This window comes from Megascapheus bottae, chromosome 14 (assembly GCF_031878675.1).
Source record: "Megascapheus bottae isolate mThoBot1 chromosome 14, mThoBot2.hap1, whole genome shotgun sequence".
Classification (NCBI taxonomy): Eukaryota; Metazoa; Chordata; class Mammalia; order Rodentia; family Geomyidae; genus Megascapheus; species Megascapheus bottae.
In genome coordinates this window covers 28,797,242-28,821,307 of record NC_143522.1, presented here as the reverse complement: position 1 = coordinate 28,821,307, position 24,066 = coordinate 28,797,242, and the positions used below count along the sequence as shown (strand labels likewise).

The following is a 24,066-nucleotide window of genomic DNA, read 5'->3' as shown; positions in this document are numbered from 1 at the left end:
CAGCCCCAGAACCTTGTCTTCTTTGTGCAGAAGTCACACCAGCTCTGAGCCTAGTTCCACACTTTGTTTTTTGTGCTGGTCTGAGGGCTTAAACTCAGGGCCTGGGCAATGTCTCTGAGGTTTTTTCTTTTCTTTTTTTTTCTCAAGTTAGTGTTCTACCACTTGAAACAGCTCTACTTCTGACTTTTTGGTGGTTAATTTGAGATATAGCTTTTTCTTCCCAGGCTGGCTTTGAACCATAATCTTTAGACCTCAGCCTCCTGAGTAGTTAGGCTTACAGACGTGAGCTGCCAGCTACTGTCTGAAGAAGTACTATTCTTGAGCTCCACGGGATAGGTGTGAGTGGGTACCAATGGAAAACATTTCCTTTGGTTTGGGGCTATATTGGTAAGTTTATTGAATTCTTCATTTAAAACCAACTTTTAAATCAGAACATATGGCTGTACAGTGAGAAGACAGGGAAAATCACTTCATTCATTGTGTACTGTAAAATATAATTAATCTGTAAGGGGTTAGTTGATCTAGCTTGGTCTTCTAAGCATTTGTTTTAGAAGCCTACAAACACATGCTGCTATTTTAGGTGTTTGTTGGCTTTCACTTATACTTTCCTGCATTTGTGGTGGGAGTGTGGTTATAAAGGCCGTGAGACTTTACATCAGAACTCCTGGGTGTGGGTCACTGAGAAATGTCAGGTCTTTCAGTCTTGTTTCCTTATCTAGTCATGAATGCTAAATTGCCTTAGGTGGCATTGGGAAGATTAGAGGTAAAATTTGGAGAGCACTCTGAAAAAAAGTACTTGAGAAGCGGGGCTGTGGCTCAAGGAGTATGGCGCTAGCCTTGAGCTGAAGAGCTCAGGGACAGTGTCCAGGCCCAGAGTTCAAGTTCCATGACCCACCAAAAAATAAAAAAAAAAAATATGATACCCACTTTTCAGAGTCACCTTTTAAGTTCCTTCCTTCCTTTCTTCCTCTCTCTCTCTCTCTCTCTCTCTCCTCTCTCTCTCTCTCTCTCTCTCCTCTCTCCTCTCTCTCCTCTCTCTCTCTCTCCTCTCTCCTCTCTCTCCTCTCTCCTCTCTCTCCTCTCTCTCCTCTCTCCTCTCTCTCCTCTCTCCTCTCTCTCTCCTCTCTCCTCTCTCCTCTCTCCTCTCTCCTCTCTCCTCTCTCCTCTCTCCTCTCTCCTCTCTCCTCTCTCCTTTCTCCTCTCTCTCTCGTTGTGGGACTTGAACTCAGGTCCTGGGCACTGTCCCTGAGCTTTTTTGCTCAAGACTAGCACTCTCCCACTTTGAGCCACAGCTCCACTTCTGTTTTTTTTTTTAGGTGATTAAACCACAGATAAGAGTCTCACAGATTTTTCCTGCTTAGGCTGGCTTTGAACTGTGATTCTCAGATCTCAGCCTCCTGTGTAGCAAGGATTATAGGTGTGAGACTTAACACCGACTTTTTTTTCGTTTCTTATTGTATGCTAGGTGTGTTTTGGGTAGACGCTACACTGATAGTCAGCTAGAGTTTGAGGTCTCCTGACAACAGCTGGATGACTTTAGTTCTGTTGTAAGATGGGGATGATGGTGGTACTTTGTTTTGGAGGTTGTTTATTAAATATTTTTCCTTTTTCTCCCTTCCTTGCATATTCTTTGTTTGTTTGTTTTTTTTCCGCCCCCTGCAAGAATGTTCAGCTCCTTTCTTCCTAAAAGCAGGATCACGGTAGCACTGAGGGTCTGGGTACTAGGGCAGAGGCGCCGCCATGGGGGAACATGCAGTACGTGAGAACAAGCACATGGTGTGACCCGTGGTGGTGTGAGACACTTCACTGTAGCAAACAGTAGGCTGTCTTGACAGTTGCAGTCAGAGGTGATTTTGTGAATGTTTTTTGAGATGTGTACCTGGAAGTTGATAAGGTTTTAAATGTTTGATTATTTTTTAGAGACTTAAGTCAGCACATTTATTGCTGCCTGGTTTCTCTGGGCCAGGAAGCCAGGCCTGGCTTCACCTGATGCATGCATGAGGGTCTCTGGCAGGACTGCAGTTTAGGCATGTTCTCCTCTGAAGGCTTAGCCAGGGCAGATGTGCTTCTGAGACCTCTCCCGACTGGTGTGCAGTGAAGGTCCTCTGGCCTTTCTTCCTGGCTGCTGGCTGCGGGCCACCTGCACTCCCTAACCATATCACACCCACTTCGTTCCTCATTTCTCCTGTTTGGTTCATGCTTTAGTAGATGACCCTCCCTGAGGAAGAACTTCCGTTCTATTTCTATTAATATAAATGCAAAGGCAAAACAAGTTCCAGCAAAACCAGGTGGTAGACATTGTCTTTGTTGCTTGCAGGCAGTGGTCTCACACTGCCTGAGAACACACCCATAGCAGTTGTTCAGGACCCCACAGCTAGGACTCTCCCAAAAGGAGCCTGGCTGCTCCACTTCCAGGATTAATCCTCTCCGACTGATGCCATGGCTGGTGTTCTCTGTCTGGAACTTGTTCCACCTTCTCTCCTGGACAGAGCCTGTCCTCTAGAGACCTGCCTCTTATGCCACCTGCTCTGTGTCCTTGCCAGACTGGCTCTTACTAATAGTGTCTGCAGCCTCTGGTATGACTCTAGCATGTGCCATGCATTCTGGTGTCATTCATTTGATGAGAGCAGACAGCCTGCTTGCTCCTTCCCACTCTGTGCAGCAGTAGGTGTGGGGCTGATGAGTTGACTTGGCTCCAGAGTGTTTCTGTGGGCAGAAGTGGTATTGGATAGGCAGAATTGTGGTCAGTGAGGGCGTCTAGGAAAGAGATGTCTCTTCTGTGACATTATTTCCTGATTATTTCTATGAGATAATAGCTACTTATATTCTTTTTCAGAGGCGCTAAAATCTTTCTTTTAAAAAATAACTCCTTTGTGTATTCTTTTGCAGATAGTGTTTCATATTTATTTACTTCCTCACATGAGTATCACAGAAAATATCATGCTTGTTTCATTTTGGCCTGCTTTAAAAAAATAAAACATATATATGCTTAAAGTGAACAGGAGGCTAAAAGATACAGTTATCCTTAAGACCAGTAGGTGCTTGTATGGTGAAGGTTGAAAGTCAGGGGCATTTGAAATCAAATGGAGAAAGCCAGATCATTACAGAGCGTGGCTGGAAAGGCTCAGATTGCTCTCCACTCCCTTCCCAGTTCCCTCAGGACCACCATGTGGCCCAGTGGTCTCTGCCTGCCTTCCCTAGCTAGTCCATGGGTGCTAGGAGATGTTGGGGTGTGCCTTGGTGTAGGAAGGGAGACAGAGCCTGTGAGGCCTGTGAACCTGAGGTCAGCCTGGGGCAAATGCCCCTCTTTTGTTGTTGTTGTTGTTGTTGTTGTTAAATAAAGGATGAAGTCTTTAACAAGAGAAGCTTCTACCACTCTAGCCTAGCACCAATTCCAGAGCTTAGAGGATGTTGACCCCCAACAGGTATTACACCTCTTAATCCACTTGATGTACCCTTACTAAACACTTCTTAGTTTTTCTCCAGACTGAGCCTGTGAAGTTTTTCTCCAGACTGGCTTGTGAAGAAGCTGGGAAGCAGCACTGATGAAGAGCTCGGTGCTTATTGATCAGCCCTGTGATAGTCCAGAGGAGAGCGTGGGCTCTAGTGGAGGTCTGTCTCTCTCGAATTCTTGGCCTCTAGACCTCAGTCTCCTCCATTGGCTCTCTTGTGGCTGCTCTTTGAGCCATGATGTTCCACTCCTGCTGGGACTTGGGGCCAGCAGTGCCAGAACAGATGAAGAAGCTTCCTGAGGGCAGAAACCAGACCTGCTTAGGCTCTCATCTTCTTTTTACCCAGTAGATACTCGGCAAGTGTTTGCTAAATAAGCAGTTGAATACCACAGAATGAATAGCCATTTAAGATGGTAAAATCAGAGGCTTGATGGTATTTTGTAGACGGTGCATGTTAGGAATCGGTAGGTCACTGGAGGTCTCCTGAAAGATTAAAGAAGGAAGATCTTAAACTTTGTCTTAAGATTTGGCTGAGTAAATCAGTAGGAGGGGGAATTATTCCAGTCTGGAAAGTTGTGAAAATAGAAACTATTTCCTCAACCAATTTGTTTCCAGAGGTAAATAATTTAGGATTACCTCCTGGTTTTACAACTTTTTTTTTAAAGAAATTAAAAGGTGACTAGAAAGAATAATGGTCATTTTGTTGAGCAGAGAGTCTTAATTGACAAAGCTAATGATCTAGAAAACCCTATGTTGGAAAATGTCACTTTATTATATGTGTCTGGAAGTGCAGATGGGAAAACAGATTTTTTTCTTTTTGCAGTAGATTCATTAAGTGTTTAGGAGGAGATTCTCTCCTGCACCATCTTCCACAGCCTGAGTAATTGCAGACTGAGTCTAAAGGCCACATTGTCTGTGCTGGACTGCTCTGTAAGAGCACTGAGGCTGAGCCGGGGTTGTTTCCGGTTTGCCTTGCACCCTGTCCGAGCTGGCTAAGTCCCCCTTTCCCCCAAAGCAGGGAGATTGCGGAATTGCAACAGCTGCCACTTATGGAGTGCTTTCTGTTTGCTAAGAATATTCCTTGGAGCTCAGAAATCCTGGGCACTTACTGCAGGTCGTTTAGAGCTGGTGGCTGCTTTGCACTGAGATCCCCTGGATGCAGGCAAGCCTCCCCCCCCCCCCCCCCCCCCCGGCTCTGCTGACAAAGACAGCATCCCTTGTATTCTTGTCCTTGCTTGCCCCTAGCCCCTGTGGCTCCCGCCTGCCCTCGGAGAGCTAAATACCAAGGTACACATGCCACTTGCTGCTGTTTATCTTAGAAGCAGTCTGCTAACCTTTCGTTTTATAAAGAGTAAGACTTGTTAGTTGCACAGACCTGGTGCTGTGCTATTTCATGTGGTAATGCAGCAATTAGCTATCCACATGGAAATTATTTCCAGTCTTGTCTCTCTTGTCTGGTGCCATTTAATTGAAGTAGGGAATATTGCAAGTCAAACAGGGCTTGCTATATGATACTGTGTGATACAGTTTCTACGCTATTCTTGTGCTAGCATTCCTTTTCTCTCCTGGGTTTGTGGGAACACCCAAACATTTCCAAGTGTCTCACCTTGAGTCAGTGACCACTGAAAATCCTTTGTGCTCCCTTACCTCCTTCTTAGCCCCTGCTCCTGGGCTCTGAGCCTCAAGAAGTCAGGGCGCTAGGACTGCAGACTCCAGGGTGACTTAGACTTAGACTGTTGGTGAGTCTCTCTGCCATAGATACAATGCCTATTGTGTCTCCCTGACCTCCTCATTTCCCTGAGTATTGTTTAGGTTTCCTGTCTTAGCTGTCTCTGGCTCCCCTGATTGTCTACTGAGAAATCCAAGATCATAAATAAGAACTTTTGACTCCTTCAGTCTCCATCTCCATATTTGTTTCTTCACCTTTTGTCTTCCTTCTGGGGAAGTTTCTCTGATAGCTAGGGCAAAGTGGGTGTGGTGACACACACCTGTAATTCTAGTCACTCAGGAAACTGAATCTGAGGATGCTAGGGGAATGCAAGGATAAAAAAGGCTTGTAAGTCAGACTGGGCAGGAAATTCCATTCATCTCTTCCCTCCATTAACCACCAAAAAGCCAGAAGTGGAACTGTGGCTCAAGTGGTAGAATGCTAGTCCTGAGTGAAAAAAGTACGAAACAGTGCCTAGGCCCTGAGTTCAGGACAGTTTAGTACAGTCACACACAAAAAAGAAAAAGTGTGAGAGGGGAGGGAAGGAGAGGGAAGAAGAGAGAAAAATAGAGAAAGAGAAGAGAGAAGGAAGAAAAGGGGAGAGAAAGGGAGGGAAAGGAGGAAAGCTAAGGTAGGCTTGTGTCCTGTATCAAGAACCTGGGGACAGTGCTGGATGTGCTGTTCCTTCATTTTTCTTCATTGCTTCCATCTTGGCTTTGCCACCTTAGTTGATAGATTGTAAGTTGAAGAAATCATTATCTTAGGTCTTGAATCACAACATTTAATCTTCTAGCCCCCAAAGCCTGGCCCTGCCACCCACTTATCAAGTAAGTGGCTCCCGCCTACTATCCTGGCACTCTCAGATGTGCACACTTCTTCCAGGCTCCTACTTCCAAAGAGGCTTCTCTGGCATTGCCACTCTTGTCCCATGGATTCAAGTTCCCAGATTTTCGGGGTTCTGGACTGAGACCCTGCTGACTTGATTTTCAAAGTCAGTGTCTGAAATCCTTTCTTATCTGACTAGCCAGATACCCTCTTCTATCATAAAATGATGAGTCAATATATTGGATTTCTATATAGCTTTCTGTCCAGAGCAAACAATTTAACCATTACCTGTTTTCTAGGTAATGCATATACGCACAGATTAAACCATTCTTTCATGGGAAATTTGTTTCTAGAAATTGACTGCTCCAACAAAATGGTATTACTTTTAGAATGTATTTCCTTTTTAAAAACAAGAGTAAATCCTTTTCAAAGCAACTGATTAGTAAAGCATTTAATTAAGAAACTATAGGTGAAGTATGGTTTCTGTGGCAGAGGCAGGAGTCACAGCCAGATTGACCAGGTAAGGCTGTTATAGCCCTATACAATGTGACCTTGTCCCTCTCTTCTTCTAGATATTCTGCCTACTTTGAAAGCCAGGTTTAACAATCCTTTATAGAAGAGTTTTCTTCTTGATTCTTTTTTTTTTTTCCTAAGAAATGTTAATAGGGAAATAGCTAGAAAATACTGCCAGAATCTTAATGTTTGCTAGGGTTTTTTTGTTTGTTTTGTTTTTATTTTTATTTCTTTTTTTTTGGTTGTGGAGCTTGAACTCAGGGCCTAGGTATTGTCACTGAGATTTTTCTACTCAAGGCTAGTGCTCCAACATTTTGAGCCACAGCTCCACTTTTGGTTTGGGAATGCTTAATTGTAGATAAGAGTCTCGCAGAGACATTTCTGCCCAGGCTGGCTTCAAACTGTCATCCTCAGATCTCAGCCTCCTGAGTAGCTAGGATTGCAGGTGTGAACCACCAGTGCCTGGGTGCATTTTATTTTTATTTCTTCTTTTTTAGTCTTTTTTAAAGCAAACAGTATTTCATATGTCTCTGATACCTCTTTTGGCCTGGTATTGAAAAGACTTTTTGTTAGTTCCCTTTTCCAGTCACCACAATGAAATGACTCAAATAATTAACTTACCAAGAGAAGAGCTAGATTTGGCTCGCAGATCTGGAGGTGTGGTTCCCCGGCCTCTGCTGGGGCTTGGGCTTCTGGTGAGGCAGAGACCTCGGGGAGCCCTCACCCACCTTCTCTGTGGCCAGCAGCTAGACAGTACAGCATGACTGTTTCCAGCAGAATTGACTAACTTGAATGCACTGGAGCTGACAGCAAGTAGTATGTGTGTGTGGACTCACATGTGCTGTGGAGACTGAGGTATCTACAGTGTCTTGGGGTGCAGCCTTCTTCCCAAGCAATCAGGGTGGAAGTATTATAACAGAATGTGGCCCTCCTTAGAACCTGAAGGGCCTGCTGTCTTCCGGTCTTGGGTTCTGTGTTGTCCCCCTAGAGTTTATCTCTCCCTGACTACTCACAGCTTCCCTTTGGCTTAACGGCCTGCCATTAAGGGATCAAAGTTCATTTCCCTGTTCACAGGATTACATGGAGAGTTGAAAGTAGCCAGAGAGATAGTGCCAGTTTAAGAGCTTGGAGATAGACTGGTTTAATGATTGATAAAATGGTGGGGTGTCATAGAGGCTATTGAGAGATCATAAAATGGATAGGAATTCCAGATAGTGGGATACTGAAAATTGTTGGAATATGGGGATCCCCTTATTCTAGTGAAGTGAGTACCAAAACCTGAGTTTTATATACGGCCTCTATTTTAAATATAAATAAACAAAGGAACATGTATGCATGCATACACACATATGTATTTGGTTCACATGTATTTTCGGGGGGGGGGGCAGAGTTTTTTTACTTTGGAAATGAAGCTCAGGTTGTCACTCATTTGCTCTCCTGAGCTCAGCCCAGGGCCAGAGTTCTTCATGCGCACACTGAAGGGGATTTGGCTGGGAATCTCCATTACTATCAGGGCCTGAGATTTTATGACTATAGATACAGACTTACGATTAACTGTGATATTCTTTCTGCCTAGCACTAAACTTTATCATGCCCTTTATAGCATTGTTATGGTGAGAGCAGTGTTTACCTTGTCAGAGCTTGTAAGGGTTTACTTGTGTAAGTAGGCCAGCTAGCTAGGGTTTGCCTTGAATTCCAGACCCTGCAATCTAGATGACTCCAGCCTTGCCAAGCTATTATGTTCTCTGTCCCTCAGTTTCCTCATCAGTAGAATAGAGCTAACGATAGTGCCTATTTCAATGGCGGTGGGTGGCTAAGTTATGCACACATGAAATCTTTGAGAGCACTGACTGCCAGTCGTGGATAGTGTTTGGATTCCCCCCGCCCGCCCCTTCCTCCTCTGTATAAAGTGGGGCCATCCCTTATCTAGAACAGGGTAGTCTGAGTGTCAGCTACCCTGTAAAGGATCTCATCTTATAAACTGCTGGGGATGGCAGCAGTGACTTAGCTGTGAAGATTTATCTGGATCACTGAAACAGTTGAAATGAAACTAAAGTGATATATTATGAAACTGAAGGTAAGTAATTCTAGTTTATTTCTGAGGTAAATAGATTATTGTAGAAAAGTTCTTTAATGATGAGCCTGACCTTTTGAGTATGCAGACCTGACAGAGATTGTAGCTTGATCATGGTTTATAGTCCTTTTGTCAGTCAACAGATTGAGATGTCAGGGGAAGGAGAAGTCCAAAGGCAAAGAAAGGACTGATGATCCTTTGTAGATGTGTCCTGTCTGACTCCTCATCCAGTCAGGAGTGGAGGCCAGGGGCAGTCTCTCCTGGGCACGCAGTGTGCACTGTGGGTATGACTATGGAAGGGCTGCTGGGACTCTTTTGTTCCTCACTAGATTATTAAAATAGAGTTAAAAAAAAAAATTGAGATTGTCTCTGAACCTTAGAGGAGCCTGGTGGTGGTGCTGTGATGAGGGCTGGTACAGCAGGGTGCCCACAGGAGGGGCTTCTCTGGGGGAATGCGGACCCTAGTTCTCGGGAGCTACCCCTTCTTATACCGGTGTGCCTTTGGTAATGCCCTAGTCCTTTCAGACCAGCTGGCAAGACATCTCCCAGGCCCCCTTTCTCGTAGACGTCTTCCACTGTCCTATCAACAGGCAGTTGTGTTTCCTTCTGGCTTGGAGAGAAAATATGCAAGGTACTAGGTACTCACTGGTGTCCAAAGACATGTCTGTAGTTCCTGGAGCTTTACCATAGGGGAAAGACATGTTTTTAGAGGCCACACATCACTAATGACCAGCTGGTGGAGCTGGAAGCCAAAGAACCGGAAGGCTGAAGAAGGTGGCTGTGGTAGAAGGATTTGAACCGTGGCTTCGCAACCCATCTTTGTTTTTTAGTCCCTTCTGTGGCTTCGCCACTGGGCAGTAGCACCTGAGGATGTTAATTATGTCTTGTTCTACCAGACAGAGCCAGTCAACAACAAATGGTTGATACTTGAATTTCTACTGTTAACAAATATCTTCAACAGTTTATAGGCTCAGTACTCAGTAAATACTTACTGGGTAAATAAATGATTGACTGATGGTGACTAAATCTGGTTCATAGCTGATTGACCTTCAGGGCTAGACAGATGGTAACTAATAAAAATGTTACAGAGGCATATATATATATATATATATTTTTTGCCATGTTTTAACAAATGACAAATTTATAAATCCAGTTATCTTGAAAGTAATTTTATAAATATGATAATATTATTTTCCCACTAATCTCATTTTTTATTGTAATTAATAAAAGGGTTACATGATATTTGCCATATAGAAGGTGCATTAATTCACATACATTGATACCCTTTCACATGTCTTGGTACCCTTTACCCTCCCCCCAAACTAATCTCATTTTTTATTTTAAGGTAATACATATATGCTGTAGAAAATCACATAAAACATGTTTTCAGGAAACATATATATATATATATGTGGAAAGCAGAAAGTTTGGATTAAATGTGTCAATGTAGTTAAATTTTTATTTGATGATATTGAGTGAATTCAAAGAATTTTATGTTGAAAAATTCCCCCAAAGACTCATGTATAATCAGTTTAAAAATAAGTCTTAAAAATTGATTTTTTTTTCCCCTCAAGAGATGAACCTTGCTTCAATTCTGATTTATGGTCTGCAAAACTGAGTTTTTGATTCAATAGATACTTGATGATTTGTCTCTCTGTTAGACTGCTATACAACTCAGAAAGTAAAGCATAGGCAGAATGGTTAAATTGACCTCCCGGAAATCTGCTGTCCCACCTGCTGCTTTCACGTGTTAGTCCTGGGTTTGGAGATAGGAAGGCAGAAAAAGCTTCCACTGAACCATCTCCGACTGTTTCCGACTGTCTCCGGATGCCATCTTTGCATATTCCCCTTTTCTCTCAAATTTCCTTTATTCTTCTCCTTCAAGAGAAACCCATTTCTGTATTCTCCCCTGGCCCTTTCTGTCTGTCATAAACAGGTGTGACATGGTCCCTCAAGCTTGTGCAACTAGTGCAGGAGGTGGTCTGTTGCACCTCATCTTTCTCCTCCTCGTTTGTAAGAACAGCCCTTGCTGCTGAGGCTCTGGGTTTGCAGTGGGCTCAGAGAGATGCCACAGGCTGCCCTGCCCAGGAAGCCCTCAGATGGTACTGAAAGCCTGGAGGTCACTGCTCTGCCTTTTTCTCAGGTCAGTGTGGAGTCTGTGGCTGATAGCATCCTTGTACAAATAAGCGAAACAGAGATATATCACCTGGAGTTAGGTATGTCTGTTCAGGACAAATTAACCTCACTGTGCTTTAGAAATAGCACAGAACGCATGTATTTTAGTGTGAGAAATTTAATTGCATGCTATTAGGAACCTTTAAAAAAATCAAAACCAACTAAATATAACTTGTAAATATATTTTGTTATTCCTATAGTTGTTGCGCAGAGCAGATTCACTCAGATACCTTATATACTTTGAAATTTAATAATTGATTATGCGGGGTATAAATTCTTTAAAGGAGTCAGTTTATGAATGGAACAATTTCCCTTGTGTAATATTTGAATGCCTCATCGCAGGTAGCGATTCGTTGTTTGCACCTTAAAAAAAAATTTTTTTTTTCAGACATCCATCTGGGTAGGGGCGCATTCTTTAGAAAAGTGAAGCTCCAATTTTGGCATATGTTTGTGCCTTACAGAGCCTTTCTTTGCCTGTTCTAACCCTTCTTCCTCCTAAGAACAGTTTGAATCTTTCTTTAGGTCAAATCATTTCCTTTGAGAGTTGTTTTAGGAAATACCGCTCCATGTAGTCAGGGAAGGGCTTATCTTTTTTATTTTTAAAATGCTTATTGCTTGATATTAAAAACAAAGACACCCTTGACTCAAAGGCATTCTGTTCCTGTGCGTTGCTGTTAATATTTCAAAGATGCTTCACATGCTAGATGTTTCTGGATTAAGAATTCACATAATAACAAGTTCTGCTTATTTTGGTTCTCTACAAAGGTTTGTTGTATGAGCTTACACCAAGGCTGCAGCTCACTCCTGTGACACATATTAACTGTTGACTTAGTATAAGTGCACGTCTATCTCGAGTCTCTCATCAACCTGGAAAATTTGCATGCTGCATAGCAGCCATCTTCTTTTATACTTTATTAAATATCTGTCAATTATAAATATCAAGGTTTTACATTAATGTCAAGATAGTACATCAAAAATTCATGGAATATGTGACTTTTTCCAAGGGTATTTAATACTTAATGCATTTGTGTCATTTTTCTTTCCAGAGATATTGACAGGTTTTATTAAGTGTTTGTTAGGGAGATTTCATTTTTATCAGGGGACTATAAAGAGAAGCTGCATGCTAAATCAATTTTTTAAAGCCAGAATATCGTTCATTTTTTTCATCTTCAAACACTTATAATCTATAGGTTTTATTTAAATTTTCTTCTTGGTTTATTTTTGTTTTACGTGAGTGATAGTTCAAGATGGAACTTTAATAAGGATCAAATATGCTGACTGTAGTGGTTTTTAATTTCCTTAAGCATTGCTACCAGACCCATGCAATATGGTAAATTCTTCAAAATGTCATACTTAACATATTTAGCAATATTGCTTCTTTTTATTGAATCCAAACAAACAATTTTAGATATTAATCTTTCCCAAACATAGTGATTATTTTGTACTAGGCACAATATTAGTGTGTCTCACAGGAAGCCGCCTCTGGATGGAAGAGGGAAGAAGGGAGATTTTCACTAGATCACCTGGCTTCGCAGAAGGATTCTCAGGTCCTTTCTAAAAGCAAGCTCTTTAGTGCCTCAAGTGTGACTGTGAGCCTTGGCAGCTGTCCACGGCGCCCCTGTAGACAGATAGGTACCATGTTCAAGACAGTAAACACATCAGCTGCTTTGATGACAAGCTGTGGCTAATTTCTGGGTCTCTATGTATTGGGGTGTGCGTGGGTAGTAACCTTACGTGGTCTGGCCTTTTGTCCAAGTCCCATTGCCCTAGAGAGTCCGTCCCCATCACTGCCTCTTTCCTGAGCACAGGAAACGATTTGCAGACACTCCTTAGACTTGCTTGCCCTTGACAAGTCCCATCACAGCTAAAGCTGGTTGGCCACCAGGACTGAGGTTTCTGTTTTAATTTACATTTTTATTTTCAGAACACAAGTCAGAAATGCCTTCTGTTGGAAAGGCTGCTGTGCTGGGAGCAAGCCTGGTTGGAGGTCAGCTGCCAAAGCAAGGGGTGCCAACCTCCCCTCCTTTACCCTCTGCCCTCTGCTTAGCAGTGCTTAGGGTTTTTTTTTTTTTTCCTTCAGTGTATGTGGTGCCAAGGAATCAAACCCAGGGCTTCCTGCATGCTAGGCAAGCAAGCACTCTACCATTAGCCAACACGCCTGGGCCCAGCTTTAGGTGGTTTTATCTAAGGACATTTGAGAAACCCTTAGTTCACTTTAATTTTTTACAACATGTTTCTAACCCTTAGAAATAAGAAAAAGGATTTTTAAAAAATCATACTTTAAATGAAAAATTATTTGAAATGGACAGTTATGAGATATATTTTCAACATTAAATATTTTCATGGATGAATCATTTTTAATATTTGAATTGTTATATAATAAAATTAAACTTAGGGCAGTTATTTTTTTTAACCTAGGTAAAGCTGAAACGGTGGCCATTTTAGATAAACCCAGTTTACGTCTGCAGTGAAATACTGCCATTGAAGGCCTGGCCTCCTGGAGTGGCTGGACACCTCCCGGCTGGCAGCCACGATTGCTGCTGCCAGTAGGTGGCGCTGGTGTCACAGTGTAGAGAGCCTTGTGGAACTGGAAGTCACTGCCTTCTCTCACTGTCACATTTTGCTTCGGTGTAACTGTTAAGTGCTTGTGTCAGTGGCAGAATAGCTTTTATGCGAGAAGTGTGTGCAGTAGGCACACCCTGTTTTTTTAAGAACAACTATTTCTAACAATGTCTGCAAATATTATATAACCATTCAAACAAAATCATAGCCAAATTCAGTCTGAAAAATGCATTTACACTTTCTTAATGACTTAATCAGGATTCTGAGTATGACTTTAGAGGTTACATAAGAAATGCCTGTAAATTGGGGTCCAAGCACATGGCTTATATGTGTAAATCAATGACTGGGAATTTGGAGAATTATAGTTCAAAGGCTAACCCAGGCAAAAAGTTAGGAATACTTCATCTCATGAGATGTGCCTCTAATCCCAGCTATTTAAGAAGCACAGATAGGAAAATTGAAGGCCAATCCAAGGGAGGAAAATGTATGACATAAAGCAAAAAAAAAAAAAGTGTGTGTGTGTGTGTGTGTGTGTGTGTGTGTGTGTGTGTGTGTATGGCTCAAGTGAAATAACTCCTGCCTAATAACTAAGAAGCCTATTGCCACGGTGAAAAGGAGAAAATGTATATAGAACAGAGAAAAGTGTACATGATGCCCTTTTCCCTTATGTGGCCACCTTTACTCTCATAGTTTTCTAGGGTCCACAACTGTTTAAAGATATTCAGATGTCGGAAGTCTTCCTCAGGTTGCTTTGAGGTTGAGCATTACAAATTCACAAAATGTCATCTTCTGTTTTCATGTCAGACTTGAGGGAAAGAAAGGGTATTACATTTTATCATTGATAGGATTTAGCCTGGGCATTTAGTGGCTTTCAAAATACCATAGTAAATTGCATAGTTTAATAAATTAAAATATTTTAAAATAATAAAAAACATTCTCACCTCCCAGACCTTGGAAAGAGACATCTGGGATGTGCAGGGTTCCCAGGAGATCAGATCACTTGACTTTGATCTTAATATAAACAAATGGAAATATTAGCTGTGGATGCCTCCCCTCTTATTATCTTTAAGGAGTTGTACAAAGGGGTTTCATAAGTACAGTGCATCTCCATCAGTGTCCCCCCCCTTCCATTGTAGGACCCTCTGTACAGCTCTGAAGTGCTTCTGTGCAACTGTCTGTGATGGGGGGGGCGGCGGAAGGGAGGAAAGCCTGATGTGTCTTAGCTGTTTGATAACTGAATGGAAGACATGCTGTACTCTGAGAGCACAACGTTACACTTGTGACGAGGAAGTGTGAGGTGTGTCAGTGTTAAGAATGGCCCCTTTCCTGGAACTGTGATTTTTTTTTTTTCCATCGTTTCTGCTCAGGTGAGAATGCCTGTGCCACATGCTCTTGTATGTATTGCCTGAATCTCTCCATTATTTTCATGTTGTTAGTACAAACAGGCAGCTTGTTTTATTTCCTGCTGTTCCATTTTATTTTATTTTTGAGACAGAAGAAGGTCTTACTACACAGCTCAGGGCTGCCTCAAACTCTTGATTCTCTTTCTTCAGCCTCTGGAGTGCAGGCATTGTGCGCATGTGTGCCACCATGTCTGGCCATGCATTTGTTTTAAAGATGGCATGAATCTAATTTTGCATTTTTGACTTTTCTTCCAAAGGATTAAAACAGGGATAAGCAGAGGAGGGGAAGTGTCACCTGGGAGCTCACACCCAATCGGCTGGCAGCCTTTTGTAATACATAATTTGCCTAAAATTGTGCACTGAACACAAGCTTTTGTTTTCTAATTGATTTACGGTTTGAGCCACTTCTACCTCATCCCCTACTGTCCTGCATATGGTGCCAGCAAGTACATTATAGCCAGTGATGATAAATGACCGTGCGCCAGTGATGCCAGCGCGTCAGGAGTAACCGCGCTCTGCCCAGAGCTCCTGTGTTACCCGTGCCGCAAAGACGCACACGGCCGTCTCATCTGCACCATGGAAAGAACCATTTGTTTGTCTGAGCACTCACTACGATCTGTCTGCAGATCGAAACTGCAAATTAAAATGATATGCTGCAGCTTTTAATTGATACAAAGTTTTAAAGCGTTAGGAAGAGAGAATAGGAAATGTAAAAAATTTTCTTTCAAGTGTGAAGTCTTGGATATTTTTACCAAATGTTCTTTTGTTCAGGAAAAAAAAAAAGCAGAACATTTTAAAATGTGCTGATGTCTGTTGTTCTTTATCTTATTTGGTTGTTGATTGACCACCACACTGTACTTCCCGTGATTTTCTTTGCCCATTTCCCTTCACTGTGTGTGTGCACACAGGACTTGGGTCTCATCAAATGACGTAAGCCAGCAAAAACATGGAGCTCCTGTGATGGTTCCTTTTACTGACAGAAGAAGAGGTCCAGGCAGGCCCCGTGTTTCTGTCTGGAGCACAAGCTTCTAGCATGGGCGCCTGCCTTGTGAAATCAGTGCACCCAAAATGCTCTGTGCGGTGTCTGTGGGTTCTGGGATCGAAATATGAAGGAGCAGATTTATGGCGGCTGCTGGGCACAACAAATTAAGTTGACAGTGATGAATGAGGGCCTAACGGCCTGGTGATCCCCCAGCCGCACGGCTGGACTCCTCCTGCTTTGTTTGGCTCTCGTTAGGATCTGTTAGGCAGCTAAATAATGAAATTCCACTGACTGATTTCTGTTTCCTCTTTTCTCTCTTTGCTTCTGCTTTCCAAAACTTCTTGTTCCCAGACCCATCCTCATGCCAACAAACTGCCCTTGAAGGATTCTTTCACTTATGAGGACTACAGGTGGGTGTGTAGGTGCAATGGGGGCTGGGGTAGCAGGTATTGGTCTCTAAGAAAACATGGGGTCCTGCGAGTGGGGGCGGGCCTCTGTGACAGCCCTCCTGAACTTTTTTCCAGAGAAGCTGGATAAGCCTCAGTGGGAGTTACCGAGCAGCCTTGTGCTGCCGCTCAGGTAGCGGGAGCTTAGTCTTAGTGCTGGGAGGTGCAGAAAGCTTGTTCCTCCGCCCCTGTGGTAGATTGTGTGAGTGAGCAAAAAAGAGTGGATTCACTGTAGAGTGTAATAAAAAAGAACCATGGCTCACATTCTGCACCGTTCTTAGAGGCTGTTTCCTCAGAAAGGAATTGTATCACCAAGGCTTCAGATGGGTGCAGAGTAGGCATTTGAGTAGGGAGAGCGCATGGGGAGGGAAGTGTGTTATTTTGACCTCTGCCTCCCCTGGCCCTCTCCTCCCAGTCTCTGATGCCTGCTTCTGCCTCCCTCCCCACCCCTCCCCCTACCTCTCTCAACCCTGGAGTTAAATTTGAATGATGACAAAAAAGCCTTTGAAAATCTGTCACAGGTCAGATGACCTTATATTTCTGGTTGAGTTATTTCTTACTGCAATTGGCTTTTGAATGTTCAGACTGTAATTAACTCTTTGTCTTATTGTTACAGGTGGGCAGTCTCTTCTGTCATGACGCGGCAGAACCAGATTCCCACGGAGGATGGGTCCCGGGTGACCCTCGCCCTGATTCCTTTATGGGACATGTGTAACCACACCAATGGCCTGGTAATGATCTCACTTGTGGGGTTGGGGGTGCACAGGCACCAAGGGGGCTACTGCTGAGCCTCCCAGATGACGTCTGCTTACCCCATGTCCCCTCACCCTCCTGTCCCCTCTCCTTATCCATGTCCCCTTGCTCTCCTGATGTCCCCTTTTCCTGTGACCTCAGGTAGTTGCTGCATGGACCATGTCCTGAGAACTCAAACCACAGTGAACTAACTGCATACAGGGTGTGCTAAACGTAATTCCAGCCTGGCATTCACTTTCTCATGTGATTCAGCCACTGGTGAAACCAGTTTTTTTTTTTTTCCTTGTTGTTTTAAAAATAATTATTTCTTGTTAAAAACCTTCCATCCCTCTTGGTTTCCCCTTAGGGATGCTTCTCTTGTTCTCTGCGGATTCCATTTCTGGCTGCGTGCTTCTCCTTGCTCTCTTCAGACCTGTCCCTTCCCCTGCTATGCTCACAACCTTGGTGGCTGTGTTACTGACTCCCCTCACAGCCCTGGTGCTGAGCAAAGGAGGTGCTGGCGTCACTGGGTGGGAGACAGGAAGAAATGGGGCCATTTTAGTATTGCTGGTAATTTCACCAGCAAAGGAGGACTAGGCCCTCTGTTTTTCAGCGCCCATTTTGTTCCACGTATCCAGAAAGCTTCCCTATTGTGAGACACAGAAATAGGTTCAGTTTCAGGGAGTATGAGAAGATAGTATTTGCTTTTTGTTCTTTTCTTGATATCAGCTTTCTTTGTTATGAGCATTGATATTAAAAATAGATTTAGGGCTGGGAGTTTAGCCTAGTGGTAGAGTGCTTGCTTAGCATGCACGAGGACCTGGGTTTGATTCCTCGGTACCAAATACATAGAAAAAAAAAAGCCAGAAATGGTACAGTGGCTCAAGTGGTAGAGTTCTAGCCTTGAGAAAGCCCAAGGACAGTGCTCAGGTCCTGAGCTCAAAGCCCAAAACTGGCAAAAAAAAAAAAATAGATTTAGGCCGGAGTTCAGCTTAGTGATAGAGTGCTTGCCTCGTATACAGGAATCTCTGGGTTCGATTCCTGGGTACCATATACATAGAAAAAGCTGTAAGTGGTGCTGTGGCTCAAGTGGAAAAACACTTGACTTGAGAAAGCCCCAGGACTGGCAAGAAAAAAAAAGTTTTAAAAAGGACTTGAGGTATGGCTCAGTGGTTGAGTGCCAGTCATAGAAAAAAGACAAGCCAGAGTTTGAGGCCCTGAGTTCAAGCCCTAGTGCCAAGGGAAAGGAAAAGAGATGAAAGAACCATTGTCAATGATAAACAGCCAGTGCACGTATGCACACAAGCATGGTATGTCGAATACTTAAGGTGGAATGTCTTCCTTCAAGAAGGTCTAGCAACAGTTACTCTCTTGAATCTTGAATGTATTTAAATTGTAGCAACAAAGAATTCGTTCCACTTTATAATTACAATTTTTGCCTTAATTTAGATATGCATAACTTAATTAGCAACATTAAGAAATAGTAACATGTTTTACATTTTCATTAATGAACATAATTTTACATTCTTTGTTCATTTTTGTCTTCAAAGATATTTTTAACTGATCATAAGCTTGAAATTAAAATTTTTTAGGGGTTGGGAGTTTGGCCTAGTGGTAGAGTGTATGCCTAGCTAGCATGCATGAAGACCTGCGTTCGATTCCTCATTATCACATATGTAGAAAAAGCCAGAAGTGGTGCTGTGGCTTAAGTGGTAAAGCTCTAGCCTTGAGAAAAATCCGAGGACAGTGCTCAGGCCCTGAGTTCAAGTCCCAGAACTGGCACCAATTTTTTTTTTTAATGGTTTTAATAGGTGGCTCTGGTAGTTTTCCTTGTTTCCCAAACTTACTTGATCCTTAAGGTTTAGATTGTGTTTTGTAAAGTTTAAAAGAAAGTGCGCACGCTTTATTGTAAACAAAAAGAATAAAGTATCATAGCCATCTCGTGAACCTAGAACTCCTTCCCCAGCCTCCAGGGTGCTGGTACACTGGAGGCAGAGATGCTGTGAGACTGGGCAGGGCCTGGTTCTAACCGCCTTCTGCCCCCTCCCCCCCCACATACCAACTCATGTACTTCCTGGAGACCTGTACTGCCTCTGCCACATGAGAAAGCTGTTCGCTTCTGTGGGTTTATTTCAGAAATCTCAGGCAGAAGACAACTCTTACTATTTTCCCTGATTGTCCTTGGCGAGGTGTGAGGCTACCGGCCCTAATTAGGGGTGTGGGAGGAGCCAGCACACTTCCCGCAGGTCTTACATCTTCTCCCACTCTTGGCTGTACACCTTTGCCGAATGGTTTGCCACTGTCGTCATCGACTGTATGGGAAATATTCTCGTTTAGCATTGTAAGGTTGTACATCATACATGCAGTTAATCTCTCTTTAAAAATAAGATCCTTGAAATGAAGGCTCTGCTTGTGAAGCAAGAGCTTTTCTTTGTGTGTGTGTCTGCTGACGATCATCTTGTCAGCCTTCCGTGACTCCGGAGGAGTCGCTAGAAAGTTGTAACCCAGCAACGCTGTCTGCTTGGAGCCTGTCTCTCAACGCTGGCCGTGGCTGCAGTGCAGAATAGCAAGGAGAGGAGGAAGGTGGGAACTGGGCCTGGTGCAGGGTGGAAGATTGGAAGGCTTAGCCCCAAGCTGGAGTTTGCACAGCGCTTCAGCTTTCCTTTCGTGAAGTGGCTTGGTTTGGACAAGGACACGTTAGCTGTAACTGCCACTTAGGTCCAGTATCTAAAGTGTCGGTGTTTTACCTGTCAGGATCAAAGAACAGCTGCAGATCCGAAAAAGTTGAACAGGGTTTTCTTTTTGTCTTGTTTTCTGTCTATTCCCAAGTCTTTGTATACAGAAAATTTTTTTTTAAAAAGCCCAATCTTTAAAATAACGGACTGGCCCCCGGTACAACTTGTCTTCACAACACGTTCAGCAAGTACAGTTTTGTCATTAGATACCAGTGTGCCTTGCCCAGGACCTTTTCCTTTGCCTCCACTGAGGTCACATTAAGTCCTGTTGTCAGCTCTGATGCCTACTCTGTGTTACCAAGAGTGAGAGACACTGCGAATATCCATCGGCTTCTGTCATCTTTTCCTCGTTCTTTTTTTTCCCCTCCTTCCCTAGCCTCTTTCCCTCCTGCTTGAGTTCATGGGAAAAGGAAATTCTCCCATTCTATACTTCGTTATTAAGGTGGTGTTTTAGGGTCAGGAGGAATTTGATGGTGTTGATTTTAATCTGAGTCATGTGTTTCGAGTGTAAGTGCCAGAGGTTCCAAGTGACATGGCATCCCTTATTTCTCTTCACTTCGTTGGTTCTCACTGTGCAGATGAGCAGCGTGAAGGGCTTCTAGACATCCTGTTTATGAGCCAAGGGTTCTGGGCCTGAGTGTATCATGTCAGTTCCAGCCACATGCATGTTCTTTTCAGTCCCAGTCCCAGGCCGAGAGCCTTGCTGGCAAGCAGCACTTGTAGCTGTCTTGAGTCTTGGATTCTTCAGAATCAAATGTGTCAGCAGGTATTCTCAGTGAGGAGTTCCCCTGTGGGCTCATGCCCAGGGCCAGGAACTGATAGAGAGGGCCAGCCTGACCTGGCAGACAGGGGAGACACATATCCCCATAGGTAGTAGAGTCCAGGAAAGCGGATGGTGGAGTGAAAGGAGGCCTCCCTGGAGAAGCCAGGGCTCTGCGGGTCTCAGGCAGTGCGGAGGCAGAAGGCAGATCCAGACAAGAGGGAGCCAGGCATGGCCAACAGCAGCCTGGCTTGGGCTGGCCTTGAAAGTGTAGGCCTGGGTTGGAAATGTCATTCTGAAGTGGCCATCCAGGGGCTCCCTTTGCAGCACAGGTGGCAGCAGTATGGGGCAGGGTCCAGTGGAAAGCAGTAGGCTGGCCAGGAAATGATGGAGGCACAGCTGTGCAGGGGAGTGGTGAGGGGAGAGCCCAGAGGGGTAGATATGTCTTTCTGTGTGATGGGGACAAGGAAGCTGGGGAGCATGGGTTTGAGGGTTGGGCTGGAGGATATTCTGTAATGTACGAACTTAGAAATCCCCATATTACAGAAAGACGGGATAAGAAATATTATTTGTTTTGCCTTTGCTTACAATTTTAGAGTGACTACATACAGTTCAGAAATAGTTTTTTTTATCTCTTAATTTTTTATCCAGTGGAAACCCACTTTGATTTTTGTGTGTTTGTTGTTGGATATTAATTAGACCCACTGTCTTGTCACCAAGTACTTATCAGCAAGTACTCTACCACTGAGCTACATACATCTCCAGCACCCACTTTAGTTTCTTAATGCCCAAACATTAGATAATGCTTTCAAGCAAATGGGAGAATGCCTGCCTCGCTGAGCTCATTAGTGAGCAGGCACAAAGACCAATGCTGGTATGTGTGCCTCCGGTCACCCGTGGTGACTGCCACGGTGGGCAAGTGGGGACCGGGCAGGCTCAAAGGCAACAATTTTGTCATAAGGGTTGTATCGACTGGGACATGGCCTTCTCCACAAGATTTTAGTTGAGGTGCCTGAGTTCTCACACGGGTCCGTGGGGTGCGCAGAACCGGCTGGTACATCTGAATTCTTCACTCAGTTTTTGAGAGCCTCTGGAGGCACCCTTTTATGTACTCTCACGACTGCGGGGAGCAGAGACACCTGGACCTCACCGCTCTTGTCTCCCTTTTCTCCTTGGCAGATCACGACGGGCTATAACCTGGAAGATGACCGCTGCGAGTGTGTGGCTCTGCAGGACTTCGGGGCTGGAGAGCAGGTAGGCGCGGTGAGGAGTGCACGGTGAGAGGCACTGACTTCATGTCTTCAGTTTTCAACTATTGAAGTTAAAAAACGCAGGATCTGCCTTCAGAGTCACCTGTGTTCTAGGACGTATCTTTAGATTTTAAGCCATGATAAATGCATCGTGCTTTGAATTGTAGAGAGACTTCACAGTAGATCTTTGCACGGTTGACCTAACATTTATAACACTTACAGACTTTTCCTATAATGCTAAAACACTTTTTTTTCCTCTTGGGCGTAGAGCTTAAACTTGTGGGTCTGGACACTGTCCCTGAACTCTTTTGCTTAAAGCATACTCTACCACTTGGAGCTGTAGCAGCACTTCAAGTTTTCTGGTGGTTAATCGGAGAGAAGAATCTCACTAACTTTTCTGCCCACACCAGTTTTGAACTGCAATCCTCAGATCTTAGCCTCCTGAGTAGCTAGGATTACAGGCTTGAGCCACCAGCACCAGCCTAATGCACATTTTTTTCTAGTTCATCAACTGCATTGTTTTCATATCTTCATTTGTTGATTATTTACCAAGAGACAGGGTTTAAAAGAAGAAAAAAAATGTGAACCATGACCATAGTATCTGTCCTTTTGTACTTTAAGCAGTGATTTTTATGTCCAATTATTTTGGTGAAGCTTGAGTATTTAGTTAGTTTTTGAAAAGACACACTTATAAATCCTGCATTCTCTCTAACACTTTTGTAACAAGCAGGTGATAAATACAAAATCAGACCCCTGGTATGCCATGTGAGATGAAATAGCAGAGAATAGTCTTGAGAGTGATAGTCTACTCTTTCTTCAGGAAAGTTCATAAACCCTCCTGCTGGGCACAAGAATTGCCCAGGGTGGAGGAGTGGCTTTCTTGGCAGACAAGGCTCCTGTAGTGAAAAGGAAGAAATCATTCTAACGTGCAGTTCTAAAGGAGAACCTTGACCGTCCTGCATAGGAAGAGAGGTCCAGGCACCTCAAGGACCATCTTCCTTGGATGGACAGCCCCGCCAGCCCCTCAGTCAGGGCTCACCTGGGCTCCCCCCTGCCTGTGCAGTTTGGCAAGTTGGCACAATTACACATCTTTGTCCTCACTAACATGCTTTACCAAACACGTGTATGGTTACTTGAAAACTATCTGTCCCATTGGTATAAAGTAGCATTAAATATATGAGAATCCTTTGCCCTGTTCTGTATTAAGAATGCATGCTAAGTTTGTTTTATGTCCCTTTATTTTTTCTTTACTGCATCTCAGATTTACATTTTTTATGGCACTCGGTCAAATGCAGAGTTTGTGATCCACAGTGGTTTTTTCTTTGACAATAATTCACACGACAGAGTGAAAATAAAGCTTGGAGTGAGTAAAAGTGACAGGCTCTACGCCATGAAGGCCGAGGTCCTGGCTCGCGCTGGCATCCCAACGTACGTAGACAAATACTGTCGGCTCTTCCCTGCGCTCCATGCAGTGTTTCTGGTCCCACAGTGTTTAGTTGGTGTGCTAATGCAATGTCTCCACAGTAGTTTGTCTTAATCCTCTTAGTCCTGTTACACAGCCAGTTGCCACCATGGAGGTAGATGCATGGTGGTTTAGCATGTTTGCAGACAGACAGGCATGTTGCTGGGGGGATCACAGTCAGTCGGGATGTGGCCCGTGGTCCTCATTAAGTTAAGTATGTGCCGTGGCCCCATTAATGTCTTTCACCTTGGAAAGGTTAATGACCTGGATCAATTTGTTTCATTTAATTCTTTGCCTCCATTAGTTTCTCTAATGAAGTCATGCTCCTCAGTGATTTCAAGAATTTCTGGTTAAGTTCTTTTCAGATTTTCTCACATTTGAGGTGTAAAGTGATAAAGAGGACAACAATGATGATTTATTAGTTTTCCAGGAAGTAGAGGAATCATTCTTAATGAAAATGGATGATCTAGACCTTTTTTTTTTGAACTTGTCAATATCTGATTAATGATTAAAGTGTGAACTCAACACAAATTATCGTTCACATTTTTAAATACTTGTAGGCATGATTCTTGTAAGGATCAGGGAGGTGAGCTGCAGACAGGCTGGCCGAGGTGGCTAGGCCTTTGCAGGGCCCTCAGCGCCCTCTGCTGCCATCTGCCTGCCCATCCATCCATCCCCCCCCCCCCCCCCCCCCCCCGCATGGACTGCAGCTTGCCCTCGTGTAACCTTGAGCACCACCATCCGTCCCCAGGAGGGTTGCAGAGCTCGGTTCTGTTTGCTCTGGAGGAAGGCTGGGATCTGGGCTGACTTTGCTTCCCTCTCTTGTTAGGTCCAGTGTTTTTGCTCTGCATTTTACCGAGCCGCCCATCTCTGCCCAACTTCTGGCTTTTCTTCGAGTATTCTGCATGACTGAAGGTAAAAACAACTTCAGGGAAAAAAGAGATACTGAGCTGCTGGTGGTGGTGGTGGTGGTGGTGGTCAAGGGTC

At 43.8% G+C, this 24,066-nt stretch overlaps 1 protein-coding gene across 2 annotated transcripts in view; it reads left to right on the top strand.

The window, feature by feature from the left end:
* The window catches only part of Setd3 (SET domain containing 3, actin N3(tau)-histidine methyltransferase), a 72,458-nt gene that overhangs the window by 43,206 nt on the left and 5,186 nt on the right, over window positions 1-24,066 (top strand). For both annotated transcript variants that reach the window (XM_090344804.1, XM_090344803.1), the window contains 5 exons: window positions 16,046-16,104; window positions 16,757-16,871; window positions 21,547-21,621; window positions 22,879-23,045; window positions 23,909-23,994. In XM_090344804.1, the coding sequence (XP_090200930.1) occupies window positions 16,046-16,104; window positions 16,757-16,871; window positions 21,547-21,621; window positions 22,879-23,045; window positions 23,909-23,994 (502 nt within the window). The remainder of the gene's footprint in view (window positions 1-16,045; window positions 16,105-16,756; window positions 16,872-21,546; window positions 21,622-22,878; window positions 23,046-23,908; window positions 23,995-24,066) is intronic.